The sequence below is a fragment of the Chaetodon trifascialis genome, chromosome 3, assembly GCF_039877785.1.
Source record: "Chaetodon trifascialis isolate fChaTrf1 chromosome 3, fChaTrf1.hap1, whole genome shotgun sequence".
Classification (NCBI taxonomy): Eukaryota; Metazoa; Chordata; class Actinopteri; order Chaetodontiformes; family Chaetodontidae; genus Chaetodon; species Chaetodon trifascialis.
The window spans coordinates 17,128,770-17,149,409 of record NC_092058.1 but is presented as its reverse complement, the minus strand read 5'-3'; the positions used below and the strand labels follow the sequence as shown (position 1 = coordinate 17,149,409).

At 42.3% G+C, this 20,640-nt stretch overlaps 2 protein-coding genes across 6 annotated transcripts in view; both read right to left on the bottom strand.

The window, feature by feature from the left end:
- The window catches only part of dip2bb (disco-interacting protein 2 homolog Bb), a 38,273-nt gene extending 26,765 nt beyond the window's left edge, over positions 1-11,508 (bottom strand). For all 4 annotated transcript variants that reach the window (XM_070992540.1, XM_070992558.1, XM_070992550.1 and 1 more), the window contains exon 1: positions 11,216-11,508. In XM_070992540.1, coding sequence (XP_070848641.1) covers positions 11,216-11,300 — 85 coding nt within the window. In that variant the 5' untranslated portion in view covers positions 11,301-11,508. The remainder of the gene's footprint in view (positions 1-11,215) is intronic.
- A 1,674-nt stretch (positions 11,509-13,182) lies between these two features.
- On the bottom strand, positions 13,183-20,162 carry atf7b (activating transcription factor 7b). 2 transcript variants are annotated; one of them, XM_070959184.1, is made up of 12 exons: positions 20,059-20,162; positions 18,873-18,934; positions 18,368-18,464; positions 18,125-18,252; positions 17,853-17,990; positions 17,531-17,688; positions 16,808-16,904; positions 16,542-16,661; positions 16,200-16,349; positions 15,421-15,609; positions 15,212-15,317; positions 13,183-15,090 (listed from the first exon to the last, which is right to left on the bottom strand). In XM_070959184.1, the coding sequence occupies exons 2-12, from the start codon at positions 18,918-18,920 to the stop codon at positions 15,086-15,088; spliced, it is 1,236 nt and encodes a 411-aa protein (XP_070815285.1). In that variant the 5' UTR covers positions 18,921-18,934; positions 20,059-20,162; the 3' UTR covers positions 13,183-15,085. The 2 variants fall into 2 exon arrangements, with proteins under 2 accessions (XP_070815285.1, XP_070815284.1); XM_070959183.1 differs by having other exon boundaries at positions 13,183-15,063; positions 20,059-20,157.
- Between the last annotated feature and the right edge of the window lie 478 nt (positions 20,163-20,640).

Genomic DNA, 20,640 nt, shown 5'->3' with positions numbered 1-20,640 from the left:
CTTACAGCTGTTATCTGACAGAAAACAGATGATTTCAACAAGGTACTGTACTGTAACAACGCCACATTAGGCTCTTAGTCAGAACGTCCAAAAGTAATATACCAATCCACTTAAAGTTCCTAAAGGCTCATCTCTGCTCATCAAAATATTTCCATTAAAAAATCTCTTCATGGCTTAAAATGGCTTAGATTTCACCTTTGCCTCTATTTAGAATGCGTGGATCTGGATCTGAATATGCAAACAGTCCCCACCTCTCCACACACCCATCCGCCGCTCACCTGCAGCTTGTGCATAACCGCTCACCTATGACTCTGCTCATCAATCCCACAAACCTTTGCTCGTTTTCTGTTTTACTAGCTACTGTTAACGAGGGGAAAAACTCGATTTCCATTGAAGTGGGTCTTTCAAATCTAGACTTCGGTTATGATACTACCGCAACAGGCATATATATGGTAACATATTATGGTCTGGAATAAAGAATGACATATGGTCTCCCCTCTGTTTGGTACTGTGCCATCTCTGCATTTGTTGGTATGTGTTCAAGTGTGCTATTTCCAGGGGGAGGGGGGTATTTGCTAAACCAGTCTTCCTGAGGTCTAAAGAGCTGTAGTACAAACACCCTACTGAAACCGCCCAGTCGCCTCCTCTACACCAGCAGGCCAAGCCTCTAACCCTAACCTCGGCCAAAAGACGACCCACTCAGTGCGTCCATACTCTCACACACACACCATATATCTTGAAACTGACACAACTTAATGCTGTATAAGTTAGATGGACAGTAAGCCTGAGTACCTCTCTCTCGCACACATGCATGTTTCCTGTCAGACAGCATGATGTCATGTTCTGCAGTAGGCTTTCCTGCAGGTCTGGCGATCCAAATTTTTTCTGGGGGAAATAAGAGCGTGTCTACCGCCACCGAAAACAAACTGTGCTTTCTGTAAAGATCATTTTGTAGCATATAGGGGACAAGATGTTTGACAACTAAACTTAGGTATATGTGTGCAATCATTTACATATGTTGCATGGTAGTGTCGTATGCATGTGTATACTTGCTATCAGTGAACGACCAAAAATCTGAGCAGAGGAGTGCATGTTGATACAGGCATGAAACTGTGTCAACAAGACACATGTTGAATGACATTTAGGGTGATTGTGCTACTGAAATGCAAATGAAAGAGCACATTCCAAACGTATTCAATCTTTACTAGCCACCCTAGGGTCTTTGTTTTACTCTTATTTGCGTTTAGGTGGTTCTAACATTGGAAAAATCACCTTGTTTGTCACATACTTCTCCAGAATATGATTATACATATTCTGGAGAAGATTGTTCCAGCTTTTTATTAAAGCTATAATATTCAAGCTGAGAGAAACATTCAACCCAAGACTAATGTTCATGGTTGCATCAGTGCATCAAATTAAAAAACATTTTGGTGCCTTGAGCACCATTTTCTATACATTTTCTCAAAATTCAGCCAGATATATGCTTTGGTATCTTAGCACTCACCTGTAAGACAGTCGTAAAGATACGATATTACAGTTTTTCTCAATTGCTTAAAGGTCCAGTGAGTACGTTTTCAGGGGATCTACTAGCAGAAATGGAATAAAATTAATTAAATTGTGAATCCTACTATGGCGAAGGGATGACCTGCCCTACACTGCCTCTGATTGGCTAGTATTCATTGCCTTGTGTTGGTTAGATTTAGGCAGGAGTGATGATTGGTTCGGGTAAGAATACCAAGATGAACCAACCAGAGGCAGAGTAGGACTGGTCATCCCTTCGCCATATTGGGATTCGTAAATTGGCGAGCGGGTCCACTATGTTGCACTGCTCTGTTTCTATAGTAGCCCAGACAAACCAAACACGAGCTCTACAGCGAGCCTTTTGCATTTTTTCTCGTTTTTTGGGGCCAGTGGAGTTGAGGGTGAGGTGAGGGGTACTCATTTGGTTGCAGTTTGCAGTGTGACCACTAGATGCCACTAAATCCTATACACAGGACCTTAAAGCACACCTTCTTCAACACTGCTGCAGTTCAACAAGTTCCTCCACAAAAAGATATGTATCATTACGATTGCTTAGGTCACGACAGTTCATGTCTAAGGAACTGTGTCAATGTGACAAAGGATAATAAAATTGAATTCTTTGTGTCATTGAGACTAACACATAATAAACCAGTAATAAAGTCATATGTGCTCTACAGCCAACTGAATAAACTCATACAAACAGGAGTTTCAACCATCTATTCTCACGGTCAGTGTTCACCATTTTGGTCAATTCCCTATTCTGTTAATGTGACAGTAATGTCAAACTGAAAATAGAAAAGTGAAAAACCAGAAAAAAGTCTCAACAAATGCATGTAAATAAGCCATGCCATGCATTAGATAGATAGATAGATAGATAGATAGATAGATAGATAGATAGATAGATAGATAGATAGATAGATAGATAGATAGATAGATAGATAGATAGATAGATAGATAGATACTTTATTCATCCCCAAGGGAAATTCACAAGTTGGTTCCTCAAATAAACGAGTTTAGGCTTGTTAAAATCCATATCCATAGGGCAGAGGGTAATCATTATGGTCCATAAGAAGAAGCTATACATGTAAATGAACTGACTCAGACAATAAAACTGGTAGAACAGGCACTGATGAGTGAATGAAGTGCTTTAAAAAAAAATCCTAAAGCCCTAACACAAAGAGGCACGCACGCACGCACGCACGCACGCACGCACGCACGCACGCACGCACGCACGCACGCACACACACACTTTCTCTGCAGGTCTCAAGTGATTCTCTCCCTCTGGAACAGTAGGCAGGGTGTGGCCAACTCAGGTATCAGAGTGAATCATGTTTCACTCCACACACTCATTAAACTCAACTCTGACGGGGAGTGATGACACCACACACACACAAACACATGCGCAGGCCCTTCAGGGCCAGTTTTAGTGATAACAGGGGTTACAAGCAGAGGACCAAAGGAGCGGGTTAACTGAAAAAAAGAAGTGACTCAGCCAGTGGCTCCCCTCCACATGTTTTCTTTCTTCTGTGCACAGCAGACAGAGTGAAAGAGGAGGGCGTGGCAGACAGAGTGAAAGAGGAGGGCGTGGCTGACACACCTGACACACTACACTTTACACACACACTCTTGAACGCGAGTGAATATAGTAACAGGCTACATAACACCAACGAGGGCATGACCTCCTGTGGGATTTATACACCGGTATCAGACACTGCAAGTATGATGTAAACCAAGTGATACAGACGTGTCTGATGCAAGATCTATACCCAGTGGACTTTTGTTTGTTTGTTTGCTTGCTTTTTCCTTTACTATCAACAAAAACATACCAAGTACTTGATATTAATGTATGTTCTTGTTTCAGGTCCGAGGTGTCAGGTAGGTAGAGGTGGGTTAGGGTTTGTGGATGGAGGATGCCTGTTGTGGCGGCTGAGGTGAGAACAGCAGGTCCTACAAGGGACATGGTTCATTAAAGTGGCTTTAACACAGGACCTGAGAGGCCAGCTAAACCTGCACTTCCTCCCCAAGTGAGACAGTCACAGAGGCCAAGACAAGAGTGGGTCCACCTCATTTACTCAGAGACATAACATTTCCAAGTTCATCACCACAGTCAAAGTCTACAGTACGACTTGTGATGTTTCACCTCACTATGTGACGGACACCTGGAAAATATTGACCACATTTTAGTAAATATATGAATCCACATAAGTTCAATCTATTTCCAGAATAAAAATCGCAGCAGTTCTTATGCCTGACATTCATTATTTTCATCCTTCATGGGCTTTTATCATCAATAAAATAAACTACCTGAGCTGAAAACACAACATGGCCACATATCTATGGGTTAATGAGGATTGCTTGGATGCCTTCACCTGCATGCTATGCATTATGGGATACTGAGGGCTGGCTTGGAGCAGCCTTTGGAATAGCAAGTCTTGTCCACAAGTTATGATGGGGTGGCATAAACCTCATGTTTTCTCTGTAATGGTTTTAACAGCTTAGCAGAGCGTGCGATTGTCTACTGTATGTGTGGCTCCAACATATGGCTGACCTAATCTGGAAAGGGTTTATGGAAAATTCACAAAGTAAAAGGGGGGCGGCAGGGCATGGGGGCACCACATGGGCCGTGTCCATAGCAACCAGGCCCATGTGGTGTTGCACGAGGGAACGTGAGATTTAAAATCATGGTGATGATACAGGCCGGCACAATGCATTAAATGCATGTGCAAGCATCCAGAGATAAACTACATTTACAGAATCAAGTTGTTTTTAATGTATTGATGAACTTGAGATAGAATTCATCAACAAATACAAGATGCAAAATAATTTCATTTTCACATACTCACATGTGACGATGCAGTTCTTCTCTCATTGTTAATAGAATATATTGTATTTGGATTTTGGACTGTTGGTCAGTCACCATGCGCTTCTGGAACCTCTGATTAGGGTTGCAACCAACAATCATTTTGTAATCACTGATGAATCTGCAAATCTTTTATGTGAGTAACCAAATCAGAAAACAGTGGAGGGTATCCCTCACAAGGTCCCAGAGCGCAAATGTATAGTTGTGTCCAACCAGCAACCTAGTTTAAACTTACAATGGTATAAAACAGAGGAAAGTAGAAAATCCTCAAATTGGGGAAGCCTGAACCAGATAATGTTTTGGTGTTTTTACTTGATAAGATTTTAAACAATTATCAAAATGTTTGGTGATTAATTTTTCATCAAAGTAATTTTTTCAGCTCTAGTTTTGAAGGGAACCTTTCACTGTTTTTTAACATTTCATAGATATCCATCCATCCATCCATTTTCTATGCCGCTTATCCCTTTTGGGGTCGCGGGGGGGCCGGAGCCTATCTCGGCTGTCAGCGGGCGAGAGGGGGGGTACACCCTGGACGATCGCAAGGCACATACACCATTCACACTCACACCTAGGGGCAATTTAGAGTCACCAATCAACCTAATGAGCATGTTTTTGGTCTGTGGGAGGAATCCGGATTGCCCAGAGAGAACCCACACATGCAATCGAACCTGCGACCTTCTTGCTGTGAGGCACGCGCACTACCTCCTGCGCCACCGTGCAGCCCCATTTCATAGATATGATGTATTTAAACATTAACATATTGACAGTTGCGATAATCATTACTTGTGACCCTTGTCCATTTGAACAATCACAGACCCACAAGCCAAATACTGATAGTGAGCTCTGCTTGTTGACAGAAAGCAGAAACTAACATGTAAGCTGGAAAGAAACTAAATGGCAGTGTGCTCACTGGTCTGCAGACTGCAGTCTGAAGCACGTGCTGCAGGCAGCTACTTCCACTTGGCACTTTTTAATAATTCAATGAACAGCACAGTGACCTGACCACTACTTACGCTTCCCCCTCCACCACTGTCATTTCTTTGAGTTGTGTTACTTTTAGTTAGAAGCTGCAGAAGCAAGAGAACAAATAGATCAGATGGAGGTTATTTCTAATAGCCAGAAGGTTTAGTGAAACACAACTTTAAAGCCAGCAGAGGTTGAGAGCCCACCTGCAGTTCACTGTGGACTTGAAAGTGAGATGGTTCAGCTGCCCAGTTGACAATGTGTGTCTGTGTGGAGGTGTGCGCTTGGGTCTCATCTAAATTATTCAGTCCTTTTTGAACACAAGGCTTCAGAGCATCATGTGTTTGTGTGTGTGGGGGTCTGTGTGCATCGTGAAATTAGATACAAAGTGTGTTATATAATAAAAAAAAAAAAGAAAGAAAAGAGGATCCTATTGTTGTTTGGTGACATGGGCGGCACAAGAGTCCCTATTTTTGTAATGTAAAACCAAGTCTGTGGCCTAAAGCAGTGGCTGGAGATCAGAGTACAGCTCCTCCGCAACAGTTAATAAGCTTTTAAATAGATAGGCTAAATCAGCTTCCTTCCTGTTCCTGTCATTGCTGAGTGTACACACATGCACGAATAATTGCAAGAGTAAGCATGGCGACACATAAGTGCACACACACAGGCAGTGTTTTCCAGCCCACCAGCCCTGAAGCATAAATGTGGGGATATTTTGCATTTTTTTTCTGCCAACAAATCCCATGAAAAGACCAAAAGCAGCTATGAACTGATCCTGCTAACAAGTATTGTCTGTGTATCCAAAGATCTGAGCCCCAACACGTCACTGGGTGACATGGGCACTGTAATTCATTATCCACATGGACTACAACTGACAATTATTTGTTAAAAAATCTCAGAAGACATATTTCAATTTTTAAGGGTTTTCCAGTCTAAAACCCAAAGATATTCAGTTTATTATAAAAAATGACAGAAAAGCATCAAACCTCACATTTCAGAAGCTGAAACCTGCTAATTTTTGGTATTGTGGGTATTAGTTGTAGAATAATTTTCTGTTCATCGACTAATCGATTAACTGACCAATTGTGTCAGCAGCAGATCCCACATATACTTTCCAGCTGCCATAAATATTCACTGGTGCATAAATTGCATATTAATCCATAGCTGAAAATACACCCCAACAAAGGAAATCAACAGCAGGAAAACTACAATAATACAGCAGTAGGGGGAAAACAGGCAGTGGTGGAGTCAGGGTGGGTGGGTGAGAGAGAGAGAGATCCCCAGCAGCGGTCCTGGCCCTGTGTGACTCACAGGCTAAATGAGCCAGGCGTGTTGCCCCCTGATGCTCTGTGACCTAGATTGAGAGACGCAGGCAGGACCGTAATCTCTCATTCCTCTCCATCTCTCTCAGTATGGAACAGGCTGTCGAGATGAAAACCTGCCTCTCCTCCGCAGCATCGCAGACAGACAGTGGGATGGACGCTAGTCTCTAGAAAATCCACACATCCACTTATCAGCCCGGACAGTTACAACGGGGAGCAAGAGAGCAATCAAATTAAGGAATACAGAAGACTGTGCATTCTGTGCTTTACTGGACATGTGATACATTTACAGTCACACACAAGTACATAATGGGACCGCGCAGATGGCATGCATCCTAGGTTATGAGTGGGGTTGTGTATCATTTGAAATGCATCGATGCTTGTGCCGACATGACATCTGAGTTTCATGTTTTTAGCCATGCTAGCGGCATGGCTCTGGGGATAGCAATGACAGTCTGTTGGTCGGCCTGTCTGCTGACTACTGTTGGATGGACTGCCTTGAAATTTGGTATAGACACTTATGCTCCCCTCAGGATGAAATGTAATAACTTTGTCGATCCTCTGAATTGTTCTCCAGCGCCGCCATCAGGTCAAAATGTAAAGGTGACCATTACTGTGCTTTCTGACCAAGTATCTGCAAAATGAATGCCATTCTCATCAGCCTCAGCTGTACTTTGTGTGTTGTGCTAATTCGCTAATGCTAACACACTCAACTATGACAGCAAACACGGCAAACATTATACCTGCTCAACATCAGCATTTAGATAAAAGCATCACTGTGCCTATGTACAGCCTCACAGAGCTGCTAGCATGGCTGCAGACACTTAGGCTGCATTCCAGTACCCATACTACCATACCATTTAGTATACCAGGAAAAGATTCAGCAAGTCGCAATACACCGTGTGTCAATGCAGGATGGCAAAAATATAGTATGGAGGTCAGCATGCCTCAGAGCAGGGTTGGTACAAAGTCTTGACACCCATTCCAAACTGCATATTTTCTCTTTTCACTTTTTACTTCAGTGTGTACTGAAAGTACAAAGAAAAAGCAAGTGATTTGGAACACAGCCTTTGTCTTAGTAGGGATTCAGACCGAAAACAGTACTGTGTCACACGCTGTGTTTAAAGGCTTATCAAACACCAAAACACTACACAATGCTTTGTAATACACAGACAGCAAGACGCTTTTTTTCCATTCAACAAAAGAAGGCAAACTTCTCAAACATTAAATGCTGTCTGAACACAGGCAGCCATAAAATAATTTCACCAGAATAAAACACAATCTAAAGTTGGCAAGAGAATGAGTCAAATCAGTTTGTATGTGATCAAAGAATACGTAGAAAAAAAGACTATGAATCTGACCTTGATGCAAACTCTTTTTAATTCTCTGTGTGACAGACACAGTTCTGAGAGTGATGCCGTGCACTGCCTGTTGTATGAGCATTATCTGCACAAAGCAAATCATCTCTGGTCACTCACATCTACAACGTCAACACTGGAGCTGCAGACGCTACGATGCTCACAAGCTGAGCAGCTTAAACAGTTGTGGTTCAGTGCTCTAAATTCCAGTCCGGCTCAATCACCAAGACTTTGATCCCCTCAATGGCTTTCTTTGTGTCCTTACAGTCACAGAGGTTAAAGTAGGTGGAGCTGCTCTCTTTCTCTCATTCATATACACACACTTGCACACAGACACACACACACACTGCAGCCCACTGCTGTGAAAAAAGTGCTGATGCATATTTTCTTCTGTTTGTTGCTAGGGGAGTTGCATGTATCAGGACAACAATAGGGCGATTGTTGCCATGTAAAAGATATCCATGAGAACATTTAAGACTCATTGGGGAGCCAGCTGCCGCTCGCCTTGTACCATCAGCACTCTGCAAGCGGAGTGCCGTTGAGCAGACGGCAAAGGCACTTCATTGCACTCGGGTACAGGAGAGAGGCATCTGGATAGCACCGAGAGTTTTCATCAGCAAGAGAGCAGACTCTGGACTTAAGTTACAGATGATAGACCCATCGTCCACTGAGCCCAGGTCCCCAGCAGAGGCTCAGTCACTCTGGGGGTGTCACCTTACCAATCACTCACACTTTAGCATTAAACACTAGAGCCGTCACAGGTGGCTCTGACCGGACTGCTGCTTGTTCTGCCAACACACAAGTTTGGCTGGTCCAGTCAGATCTTCTGACCAGAGAAAGGTAGCAGCTGTTTCCAAGCTGTCACACAGCAGAACGCTGAAGAATGAGAACAGACGAGGAGGAGACTCAAGTCACGTGACCTCAAGTTAATTATATTACCATGAGACCTGATAGAGATATATGAAGAGAATTGCTCGAGGCTCGACTTGAATTTGACGAGAGCTGTCTCATTTACTAAAACCTTGCAAAAACTACCAGCACTGAATGATTAGTCGATCAACGGGAAAATAGTCGTCAACAAATTTAACAATCAACTATCACTGTCATATGACAGTGCTGAAATAATAAACACACCAGCTTAATCAACCTGTGACTAGACTTGACAGCTAGTTTTGGAATTGTTTAAATTCCTTATCACACCTTTCAGCAAAACATTTGATATTTTGAATTTCTCAATAATGGGAGAATTTGAAGGTCATATTTTGTCCAAGTACATTTGGACAAAACAAGGTATTTGAAGACCTTCAGAGTGTCAAACCGGTCTTTTTCACCATTTTATTCAGCAATGATTGACAGATTAATTGATAAAAGAAATAATAAATTATAACTGTAATATCCAGTCACTACTGGATAAATACCAAATAATATTCAACTGATAAGGTGCATCCACTTGTTTTATTCCAGCTGCATAATTGCCACAAGACTGTTAAAACATTCTGATCTCGTTTGATATTTTCACTAAAGACTTGACTTAAAACTTGCATCTCAACATCTGGAACTTGAGGAAAGTTGACTGAAGCCATTTCAAAATCAAAAGCTCACAATTAGGGCTCCTCGGCACTTACATTAAGCACAGTTATGAGGCCTACCAAAGCAAGGGCCTCTGCAATCATACCACAGTGCTCAAACAAAAATCCCCACCCGGTTAATTCATTTCTATACCTGCCTTGCATCCCTTTCTAACAAACTCGTTAATTGTTGTAGGATAAATACTGCTGTTACTAATTTACAGTTACGGTATTCCAGGGCATATTGTACACTTGATTACACAGCGATTTCCCATCATCCACTGCTTTTCACTCATGTTAAGTGAGTTGAACACAGAACGAACATGCCAGCCTCCAAATATCCAGCCTCATTATCACAGTTAATTGGTGGCTATTAATAACCAGAACACACACTCAACTCTCCAGCAGCTCAGGTCAAAGCACAGCACAGCTGCACTCTGCGACACCCTGTGAATTTGACCAAACTGGAACATGTGACAGAGAAAATCACTGAGATCCATAGTCGGCTGTGCAGGAAAGACTGTCAGCTAGTTTGTCTATTCAAATCTTCAAACACGTCTGTTGCCTTTTCATGAATGAGAGACAACTTTTCTTGACATTGACTCTGTTACTGTCATTAAAATGAGTAAAGCAGGCTGAACAAGTGCACGGTCATGATCCTTTTCTCATGTGACAGGAAGTTTCACCTGGCCTCCCCTATGTGGGCAGGACGGTCTCAGGTATCTGTGTGTGCGTCTGTGGCGCGAAAGGGACCAAGGCATCATTAGTGGCAACATCCCCCTGCTTGGCTCTCCATGTGAAACATAACATTACTCATCCACCCCCGGGCACCTGAGAGCTGCACAGCACCAATCAAGCTGCTGCACTGTGATTCACAGTGTGAGGAGGAGACTTGCGTAACAGCCAGCACCATATTCCCATTTCCCACAGTCATTCTTATAAAACAAACAACCCTCCTATATCTGCTGCAGTTTCAGGGTTCAGACTCTGAGAGAACAGCAGCACAGCTGAGTGTTGGAGGGGCCACAGCATCATTTAATGTCCACTGATGTCTGAGGCTGTACGTACACACACACGCACGCACACACACACACACACACACACACACACACACACACACACACACACACACACACACACACACACACACACACAAGCCCTCCGGGATGTCAAACTTGACCCATTTTCCTCCACAGAAGTGTATATGCTTGTATATCTGTGATGATGAGCAATGTGTGACATGTTTGCAGACAGATAAGGTGGATCAAAACAAGAAAATGGAGGGGAGGAAAGACTGAAACATGCGAAATCAGGAACAAAAACAGACATTTCTTCACAGCATGTGTCGCAATCAATGCAAAGGAATGCCTCTGTGTACTATACAAGCAGCAGTGCTACTTGACAGAGAGATGACTGCTTGAAAAGGAGGTCAGTGTGTTTTCATCATTTGTTGTAGTCGTGCTCAGATACACTGCAGCAGCCCTGAGTCTCACCCAGCTGACACAAGGCGCTCCGTTTGAGGCTGATTCCACATAAACACGCTCAAGAGCCACACTTAACTTGGCGTTTGCGTCCATTACCGTCGCAGCTCAAACTATTAAACCCGCTGTATGGAAAGCTTACCTTCGGATAGCTCCAGATCCAACTCCGCCAGCTGGTCCCTGACCTCTTTAGGCAGAGCCGACAGATCAACGCCGCGGTCGGCCATCGTCGGGAGCAGAGCAGCCTGCGGGATGTTTGCGATATCTCGGATGACAGCGGGCACAGTCCAGCATGAAGCTAAGGAATAAAATCAAGATGTAGTAGCGGTGGTGGTGTTTACTCCATCTTCGCGACTCCCCGACACCGCCATGACTGTGGGAGATGGGAACAACTCGCCAGAGGAGTCTGTCAGTCACATGACCGGGGCTGATGGTAATTGCTGTGACAGGATAGTGGGATACAGCAGACTCCCTGCTCCCTCTGCTGTTGTGTTTTTACAGCTGAGCGGAGAAAAAGCTCTCCAGATCCAACTCACCTGCCGCCTCCCCCCGGGGGGCTGGCGGTGGTGCAGGAAGTACTCAGTACAAGTAGTCTAAAGACGAAATATAAAATCACGTAAAAATCAAAATAAGTACGGCAATATTATCAGGAAAATGTACTTACAGTATCAAACGTAAAAGTACTCAGAGTGGCTCCTCTCTCAGCGTTATACTATTATTAAATATTACACTATTGTTTTTATTACTAACGATGACACGTGCAAGTTTGTCAATGTAGCTAACGTTAGCTAACTCACTGGTAAAGTAAAATGTTCAATATTTCCACATGAAATGATAAGTATAAAATAACACAAAATGGAAATAGTCAGATTTGTATTTAAGTGCAGTCACTGAGTAAATGTGTTTAATTACTTTTCGCCAGTAGAAACCTCTGGAGGTTTCTGACTTCCAGGTAAATAATTATCCTACCTCTATGAAAACTCCTAAGATTGATTTTAACAATTATTGCTGCTGTTCTGGATGTATTTTCAGTACGTTCAAAGTATCATTAGAGCATTTGGGTGAAAAATATTCCTCTGCTGCACAGTTTAAGACTTTGAACCCATTTTTCAAGTCGGCTACTGTTACCTGACCAAACATAGATGGCGGCCGGAAGTAACTTGTGCAATGATCAGTTACATTAATTTATGTTGGTGTTTAGGCACATCATTGGCTATTGTGCTATTATATCAAGTTTTGTGTTCATATTTTTAGGAAACAAGTTAAAAATATTTTGTCCAGGTGGTTAGAGGAGTTTAAAATCGGCAGTAATTGAATTTTTGACCACAAGGGGGCAGACAAGTACACACAACAGTGGCGTTTTATCAACTCTTCAATTAAATATAGCAAACTTACCCGCATAATGTCGGTATTTACACATCCAGCAGGGCAGCATTAGCATTTATTTAGATTTTCTGGTCATCATGCTTTTTCTACTATTCAGCAACTCTTGAGGGAAACACCTGTCTCTTTCACTACTAAAAGCGCTACTATGTTGATCAGGTATTCATTAACTTTGTCTGTCTGCTCGTCAGGGTGGGAAGTTATTATATGTAGGATTCAGAGCTTTTTTAACGGCTGCCTGCTTTGGCCAAAAAAATGACACAATGAAAGCAGTGAGACTTAACCAACACAGTAAAGTTGTTTGGAACAAAACAGTTAGCTGAAAGACACTAAAACACATCACAGGGCTGAAAGGAACTGCAGAGTTGCTAATGATTCTTGGAGTTCATCACTGTTAGTAACCTGTCTCACAGTGCACAAGCCAGTGCATTCCTAATTGCCACTCGCACGCCCAGATCGATGGGTCCAGTTGCATCAGGAAAGATCTGGTGTAAAAACCCGATGCCAAATCAAGCGTGGATCATAAAATCTGATTTACACACTGTGAATTGGGCGAGTTCCAGTTTGCCAGGGCAATCTTTTGGGTTTTTCAAAGATCACTGGTTATATATATATATATATGTGTGTGTGTGTGTGTGTGTGTGTATATATATATATATATGAGATTCTTTTGGATAATGAATGCTTAGCTCTGTGACTCGGATGTAATGCATGAGAGGCACAACGTAGGGGTTTCTTTTTCATTAAGTTATTTTATTATTCGCCCGAGACAACTTATTCATTAGTTGAGACTATACACAAGTAATTTTTCCCATCTTGAGGCCTGAGTATTTGACAAACTCACTCCATACAGGAATCTTCGAGACATTTTTTTCGCGTGGTTCAACCTCTGTTAAACATGTAAAAGACATCTATCCTCTTAAACAAAATAAAGGGACATACTATCACACAATGGGAAAAAGCCTAACATTTCCACAGAAAAAAATAAACATCATAAAACAATGACATTAAAAAAAAAGAGTGACAAGGGAAAAAAACATGATAGTCCTGGAAGTACAATGCAGTATAAAATAATTTGCATTTCAAAACTTACATTTCAAAAGAAGCACCTTGCACAAATCTTAACTCTACTTCATGATACAAGACTAGGACAACTGTAATCCTCTACAGATGTGCACTAATCACCAATCTCATTCATTCAAGAACACTCATCTTCACATTTTCTCATCACCTCATAACTTATGCTTTCAACTGAAATAGACCAAACTCCTCTCAGCAGCTGGACTATACGTGTCAGCTAAATGCAAGAACATTGATATTCAATAGAAAAATATATTGCACTACTCTTTCCTCAACTGAAATGCCAGGGTAAATTATTTAAAATTATGTCTGATTATCATTTAAAGGCCTTCTAAAGCTAACCATTTCAAGTGTATTACATTAGGGCTGAGGATGGAATCCTTACATAAAAAGGACAATTTATGTATCAATAATTTCATGTTATAAAATAGAAGAAAAGCAAATCAATAAACAGTGATAGTACAATGAAGCACAAACAAACAGTGGTATTCTTCAGCCTTGAGTAATCCATGCAGTCAATAGGATTTGATACATACACGACTAATGTAATGACATCCATTCCAAATGGCTTAGAAAGGGTGGTAAAAAAGTCAGGCACACACTCACAGGGTAAACTGTGTACACATCTACAATTTGGTTTGTTATGCGGCTGACTAAACCATCATGTGTATTTAAGAACTGACTAAAAACCAAAGGACAGGTTGAAAAGTAAACAAAGAGCATTAGAAACTCTTTCCAGGCTGCCTTTTACTGCAATCTGCCAGCCAGCCAATCTCTTACCATACTTTCACTGCATCAGCAAAACATGATGTCAACGACTAGAATTGGGCATTAAATGATTTTCCTACAATTGAAAAATACAAGAAAAATTGTCAGCCTGGAAAGCAACCAACCTCATCACAGCCGGCGTGTGGGGACAAAGTTGGACTGATGCTGCATTTTTAGGTGAGATGAAAAGAAATGATACACGATTTTGACATTTCCATTCATACTTGTTGCCCCAATCTTAACTGTCATAAATGAACAAGAAATGACCCCAAACCCTGCAGAGTGAGTGTCCGATGTGTTATTCATATTTACATACAGAGTGACGAAGCTTCTCTGAATAGGGAGCCTGCTGGGACTGGAGGGTTGACGGAGGCACTGTGCCATGTCTTTGTGTGATTATCATTGGCTGTGAGGGGAGGAGAGTATCTTAGTCTGGGGTGGGGGGTCCCTCTTTTCAAACACTTTGCATCAGTCCGGCCTCCAAATGCCACTCGAGTTTGTACTGGCTACCCGCGTCAGCACATCATCTTGGAGCTGACTGTGACTGTGTTGCCATGACAATCCCTCCCGGCTGGCCCGATCCCATGCCGGCCAAGACTGACATAGCCACTGCCTCTGCAGCGCGGACGCTCAGTCCGTTGATGGTGGCCCCTGGACTGGAGGCCGAGGCGGGTGGTGATGGCCCTTGCTGGATAACTGCCGCCGGGGAGCCGATGGATTCAGTTGAAGTGTCCCTCGAGGTTTCCTCTCCTCCTGCAGCTAGAGACAGAGACAGATACATTCACCCTTAGAGAGGTGAGCGAGTAAAAAGAATACATTAGATGGATGAGATGATGGATGGATCCTGACAAAAGAAGCGATAAAAAGCAGGAAGCTCGTCGGTCAGTTCTTGATCTGAAATGCTTACCTAAGAAAGCTGCCTTCTTCTGCATAACGGTGACAGGGCAATCTTTGTGGGCCAGGAGGAGCTGCTTCAGCTGTGCCACCTCATTCCTCAGTAGAGTAACTTCATTCTGATGGCAACACAAAACACATGCAATCATTCCCAACATCATGCCCTGTCTTGTCATATTATCAGAGTTCCTTATAGAAGTGACAGCGAAATGGAAAACTCACCGTCAGGGAGACATTCATGTTGGCAAGATCATCAGCCTTCTTCTCCAGAGAGTTAACCCAAAGCTTTCGTTTTTGCCTACAGCGGGAGGCAGCAGCACGGTTTCGCTCCAGAAAACGCTGCCTTCTCTCATCGGGGTCCATCTCTGTAGCCCGCCGCCGCCGGCCTCCTGTTGGCTGAGCAGGGGACACCTGGGGAACGAGACGGGGGAACTTTTAGGCTACACGCATGTCCTGAGTGCATGTCCATGTTGAATTACAGAAACATATGGTCACAAAGATCAAACGAAGATTTGAAATGTGCTTTTCCTCAAAATGCACAAACATCACATAATGTTCAATGTTTCAGTGTATATTTGTGTTGGCTCAGAAACAGGAGCACACATTATGATCATTACACTGTCGTTCTCTATGAACACCTTTGTTGGTGGTACCATTAACACATTTGTGGGTGAAATCCATGCTTGAAACAAAGACCAGTGAAGAACCCAAGTGAATCCAATAATGTATCTTAAGATGGTGATGTTAACATAGTACAGAAAATAATGATTTGCAAACACCTTCAATACAGTGCAGTCCAGTGATCGTTGCTGTCTGCGGTATATGTTCAATATGTTCCAAACTCCCCTCATTTAAGCTAAGTGTTGAGTGTTTGATGAGTGTTTACTTTAGGGGCCCGTGTCATTGTCGTATACATTCATGTCAATCAAAGGTTTCTCTACACTGTCGGCTTATGTGTCTTATTCTGGATAAGATCTGTATTTAAGCAGGATGTGCATTACCTGGGGTTGGGCAGGTGATGGTGCATCAGAGTTCTGAGACGGTTGCTGGCTTTGTTCCTGCCGCTGGGGGACAGCAGGGATGGATCCTGCACCCCCACCAGCCCCATCTTGTGCTGCTGTGCCCTGATGGGTTAGAGCTGCTTTCAGCCGCTACAAAGACACACAGATAACCCTCCATGTAGGTCATTTAAGGTTAAGCTCACAAAAAGAGCTATAAAAAATTGTTTTATTGTGCGTCATACAGCACATTTAGTGTGCAAAAACATTGTTTATTTAAGTGAAAACATTGTTTTTCACAGGCAGCATGGTACAAAATGATGCCGACATGATTGATGATCTCACCATCTTGGTCTCTGAGTGCAGACTATACCCAGATGGGGACGATGACCCACTGCTGGCCCCGCCAACTGGAGGTCCTGGAATCCCAGGGATGTTAGGCACTGAGTTCACTGGCCTTGCAAGCTCCACATCATAACAAATACCGACAGAGACAGAGACAGAGATTGAGACAGAGAGAGAAAAAGAGTGAGATGGGATATGCTAAATAAAAAATAATTTGAAAAGCTAAATCTGTTACATTTGTTTTCCAAGTTTTTAAAATGGCTTACAGATATGACTGAGGTTATCTGCAGAGGACTGGGCAGGAGAGGGACTGTCTGCCCATTGGGGAGGTGCCTCACCAATGGATAAGAGCTTGTTGGGGAGCTGTTGACAGAAATCAGATATTTGTTGTTAATGCCTGTTCCTCCATTCTGTGCCCATTGGCAAAATACAGTCTGAGAGACAGGTTGATTTAAGTAATTAATTTTTACCAATGGACATTCTCTCATTCTCCCTCAAGTCCCAATGAAACAGCAGTTAGGGAACAACATTTGCAGGCAAGGCATCACTTTAAGAGGGATTTGATTTGAGTCTTCTACCGAGACTTGCTAAGTCATGCAGAAACACAGAGCTGTAAAGGACTGTTAGCCTCCACCCACACCTGTCCCACATGTGTTGTTTGATCAAGAAGCAGAGGATGATGGAGAAATAAATAAATTACACCTCTGTCATACAGCTTTGCAATGACAGTATTCATGAAGTAATCATGGCCTTCAGAAGAATCTCTCCACTTAATCGGAGGTACATTTCCGCACCAAGCTAATATCAAACAACTCCACCAACCTTTATGGCTGGTGTTAATGAGTTATTTGCTTGGTAGTTGGTGAGGGGAATTCATTTTTTTGAACAATTTCTCAGCCACTACTTCAAATTTATGTTTTTTTTGCAAATACCAGCCTCAGCCAACAAACACCAAGAGATGCAAACAAAAGGAAACCACTGTAGTTTACCCAAGCTGTCTGTTGGAAGGTGGAGCTTGTGTGATGACAGATGTTGGAGATGGCAGAGTCGGGTGAAGTGAGTCATTACTCAGGTGAAGGGGAAGAGAACCTGGACGCACGATGGTTGGAGTGGGGGCAGAGCTTGCCACAGGCTTTGTGAGAATATCCTGTTGACAAATTTAACAGTATACTTTATTTTCTATTCACGAATGTATTTTGTCTGCATAAACAGGAAACTAGTTGCTGGTGTTCACGTGGCATCAGTCTTACAAGCAAATCTGTAAACCAGCTTACTGACCACACACAAGCAGTTTGTGGCAATGCATTGTACCTTGCCTCTCACCCTTGAGTCTCTACTGTCATCTGACATGCTGGAAGAGGAATCTGGACTTCCAGGAGAGGAAGAATCAACTTGTAAAGGACCCTCATTCTCAATTTTAACTTCAGATGGTGTTTGTAAAGGTGCAGCCTTAGAGCAGAGAAGAAAAGGTGAACATAGCTTTTTGAATCATCTGAAATAATAACAGTAATATAATTTTTATCTGATAACTTTTGGAAACAGTGTGCCATTTGTTCAATGCATACATTCATCCTTTTTCTTACCGGGTGTTTTGTCCTTTGCTCGTCTTCATGTGCTTTACAAAACTCTTGTTCAAAGGAGCTGGCCAACTCATTGAAGAGCCCAACCTCCTCACAGTTCTTCAGAAAACGTGTGGGTGTTGGGGTCTGGTCTGGAATAAATAATTAAATGTTTGGGGGGGGGGGGGGGTTTGGTTATTTTACAGGACAGAAATATCTCCTTTCCAACATACAGCACAATACTTCAGTCAATGTTAATGTGATTACCTGCAATGATAACAGAGTCTGTTCTGGCAGGGCCGAACTTTAATGTCATTTCATGCTTGTGTTTATGGACTGACAGGTGGTCTTCATTTGTAAATCTCTGCAAAAAGCAACACAGCAGATAAGAAAAATATAGTAGTTTAGTGTTGAAGTAAATCAGTGTGTCTAATGTGCTGCTGACAAATAGATGATGTGAGATGAAAAGCACCTTTGTTATCAACGAGTGTACCCTGTGTACAGGTGTCAGCAGAGAGATAGGGTACAATAAATGCAGTCTCATTTGTGCTTGATCATTGTCTATGTATTTAGCCATTTGTACAGTACTGTAACTGTAAAGGTGGCTGTAAGCTAAATTGCAGTGAGCCCTTGTAATAATAAGAAAGAGGGATGAATCTATGAATAAGGATTTGTTTCAGATTTCTGAGCTGGGTGATAAGAGATGACAAAAAAAGCAACAAATAGAACATTGCGTAAAACGCATATGAATTAATGCATTGAGAAATCATACCTGCCCACATCCAGGGGCAGTGCATACAAAAGGTCGATCATCCCCCATCTCAGACGAATGTTCTGCAAAATAGAGCAAAAACATAACAAATTGATATTGGCTTTTCATTTATGTATATGTAGGCAATGAAAGAGCTGATGCTGAAGTTGCTAAGACAAAATATTTTAATGGTAGTGGTTGAATGCTGCTGCTATATCTATATTATATATTTCAATGGTGTGACTTTTTTATGCAAACTATACTGGCTTTAAAACATTCACAACGATTACCCAGAGTCAACTGGTTGACCAGAAAGTATTCAGACATCACTATCTCTTATTTAGGCTTATTTGTTTGAGTTTAAGTTAGGTGCATAACATGAATGCCATGCACCTGTTGAGAACAGTGAATAGGGGTCTGGTTAGCGCCATTATTGCATGTGCTCACCTGCCACCTAGAACATAGAAAAACATGGTAACACATATGACGGTGACAACTGGTAAGGTGGTAAACACGCCGAAGACTTTCGGCCTGATTGGACATTTGCATCAGGGTCGGTCGAGGACTAACGGTTAGCATTAAATGCGAAGGATGAGGCAGCAGAGCCAGAGCAAGCTACCATGCAACCTACTCTACGATGTCATCAAGTCAGAGGCGCTAGCTGGCTATCACTGTCGAGGTCGTTCAGCTATGTAGCTAGCTAGGTGGCTTAGGTTTTGGACTATGGATAGGTTAACCCAAACAGCCAATTCTTTGGCTAACTGACTTTATGAGGAATGGGCCTTTAGCTAGCATAACCTTATCGCTAACCAAGCCAAAACATTTTATTTCCGAAACCTGACAGCCGTGTCATTGTAACAAACGTGGAAGCAAACATCATGGAAACTAGTTACAGTTAATAGACGCTCGGGCACACCTCACTGAAACACTGAACATTTTAGTGTCGCTACCAATCACAACATCGCTAGCTAAGCTAAAGCTAACTGCTACGAAGCTTCGTTTAGCTTACCTTGTTGAGTTCACACTAATAGGTCCGCCAAGTTAGTAGCCAACATCTACGTTAGCACGCTAATGCTAAAGTTAGCTGTGCTCATAAACTAAGCTACGGTCGAATGGAAACATCAAATGCTTCATAAACACAGACTGGTAAGATTTCGCCAAAACATCACATTTGACGTTAAATTATCCGAAATATGACTGAACTCACCCGACGTTTAAAGAGCGTCTTCACTACCCCCTCCCTGCTCTGGACAGTGCTGCTGTGCTGCTGCCTGGCCGTTGTTGACACTCTGACACTTCCATTTGCAAAACACCGCGAGAGCTTGAACTTAGCACAGTGTTACGTAACAGGATTTACATCGGGGGAAAAAAACAGTGTTGTCAAATGCAATGATGTTTAACATAATTTTTAAATATCCTCTTATTTTCACTCTAATGTGCTACATTTAATTCATATTTACATAAATTATCTGTTGTGTTAGTCTCACGCATCAGTGAAATCTCCTGAACACACCCACTGGAGAATCTAAGACATAAATGCTCAGTTATGTAATGTTTAGGGTCATTTACAGATGGTTACTTGGCAGATGACATGTAAAATCCGTTAGCAAATCCTTTCTAGTGCTAATATATTGACGCTGTCTATGTCTGTCACTGTCCTGTCAGTTGTGCTGACTAGAACAAATAGCTAGTTTAAATAAACATCAACAGGTCACACATTTGAGAGACTGATGACTCACTCACATTCACTGTATACAAAACTGCACAATTACTGTATCAGGTGCATAAA

Bases quoted from the DNA above. Each gene is read 5' to 3' on its own strand.
- atf7b (XM_070959183.1), bottom strand. From the start codon at position 18,920: ATGGGGGATGATCGACCTTTTGTATGCACTGCCCCTGGATGTGGGCAG. The intron at 18,465-18,872 runs GTATGATTTCTC...TGCTTTTTGCAG, and splicing joins CTGCCCCTGGATGTGGGCAG to AGATTTACAAATGAAGACCA. The intron at 15,064-15,211 runs GTAAGCATTTCA...CTCTGTCTCTAG, and splicing joins GAAGAAGGCAGCTTTCTTAG to CTGCAGGAGGAGAGGAAACC.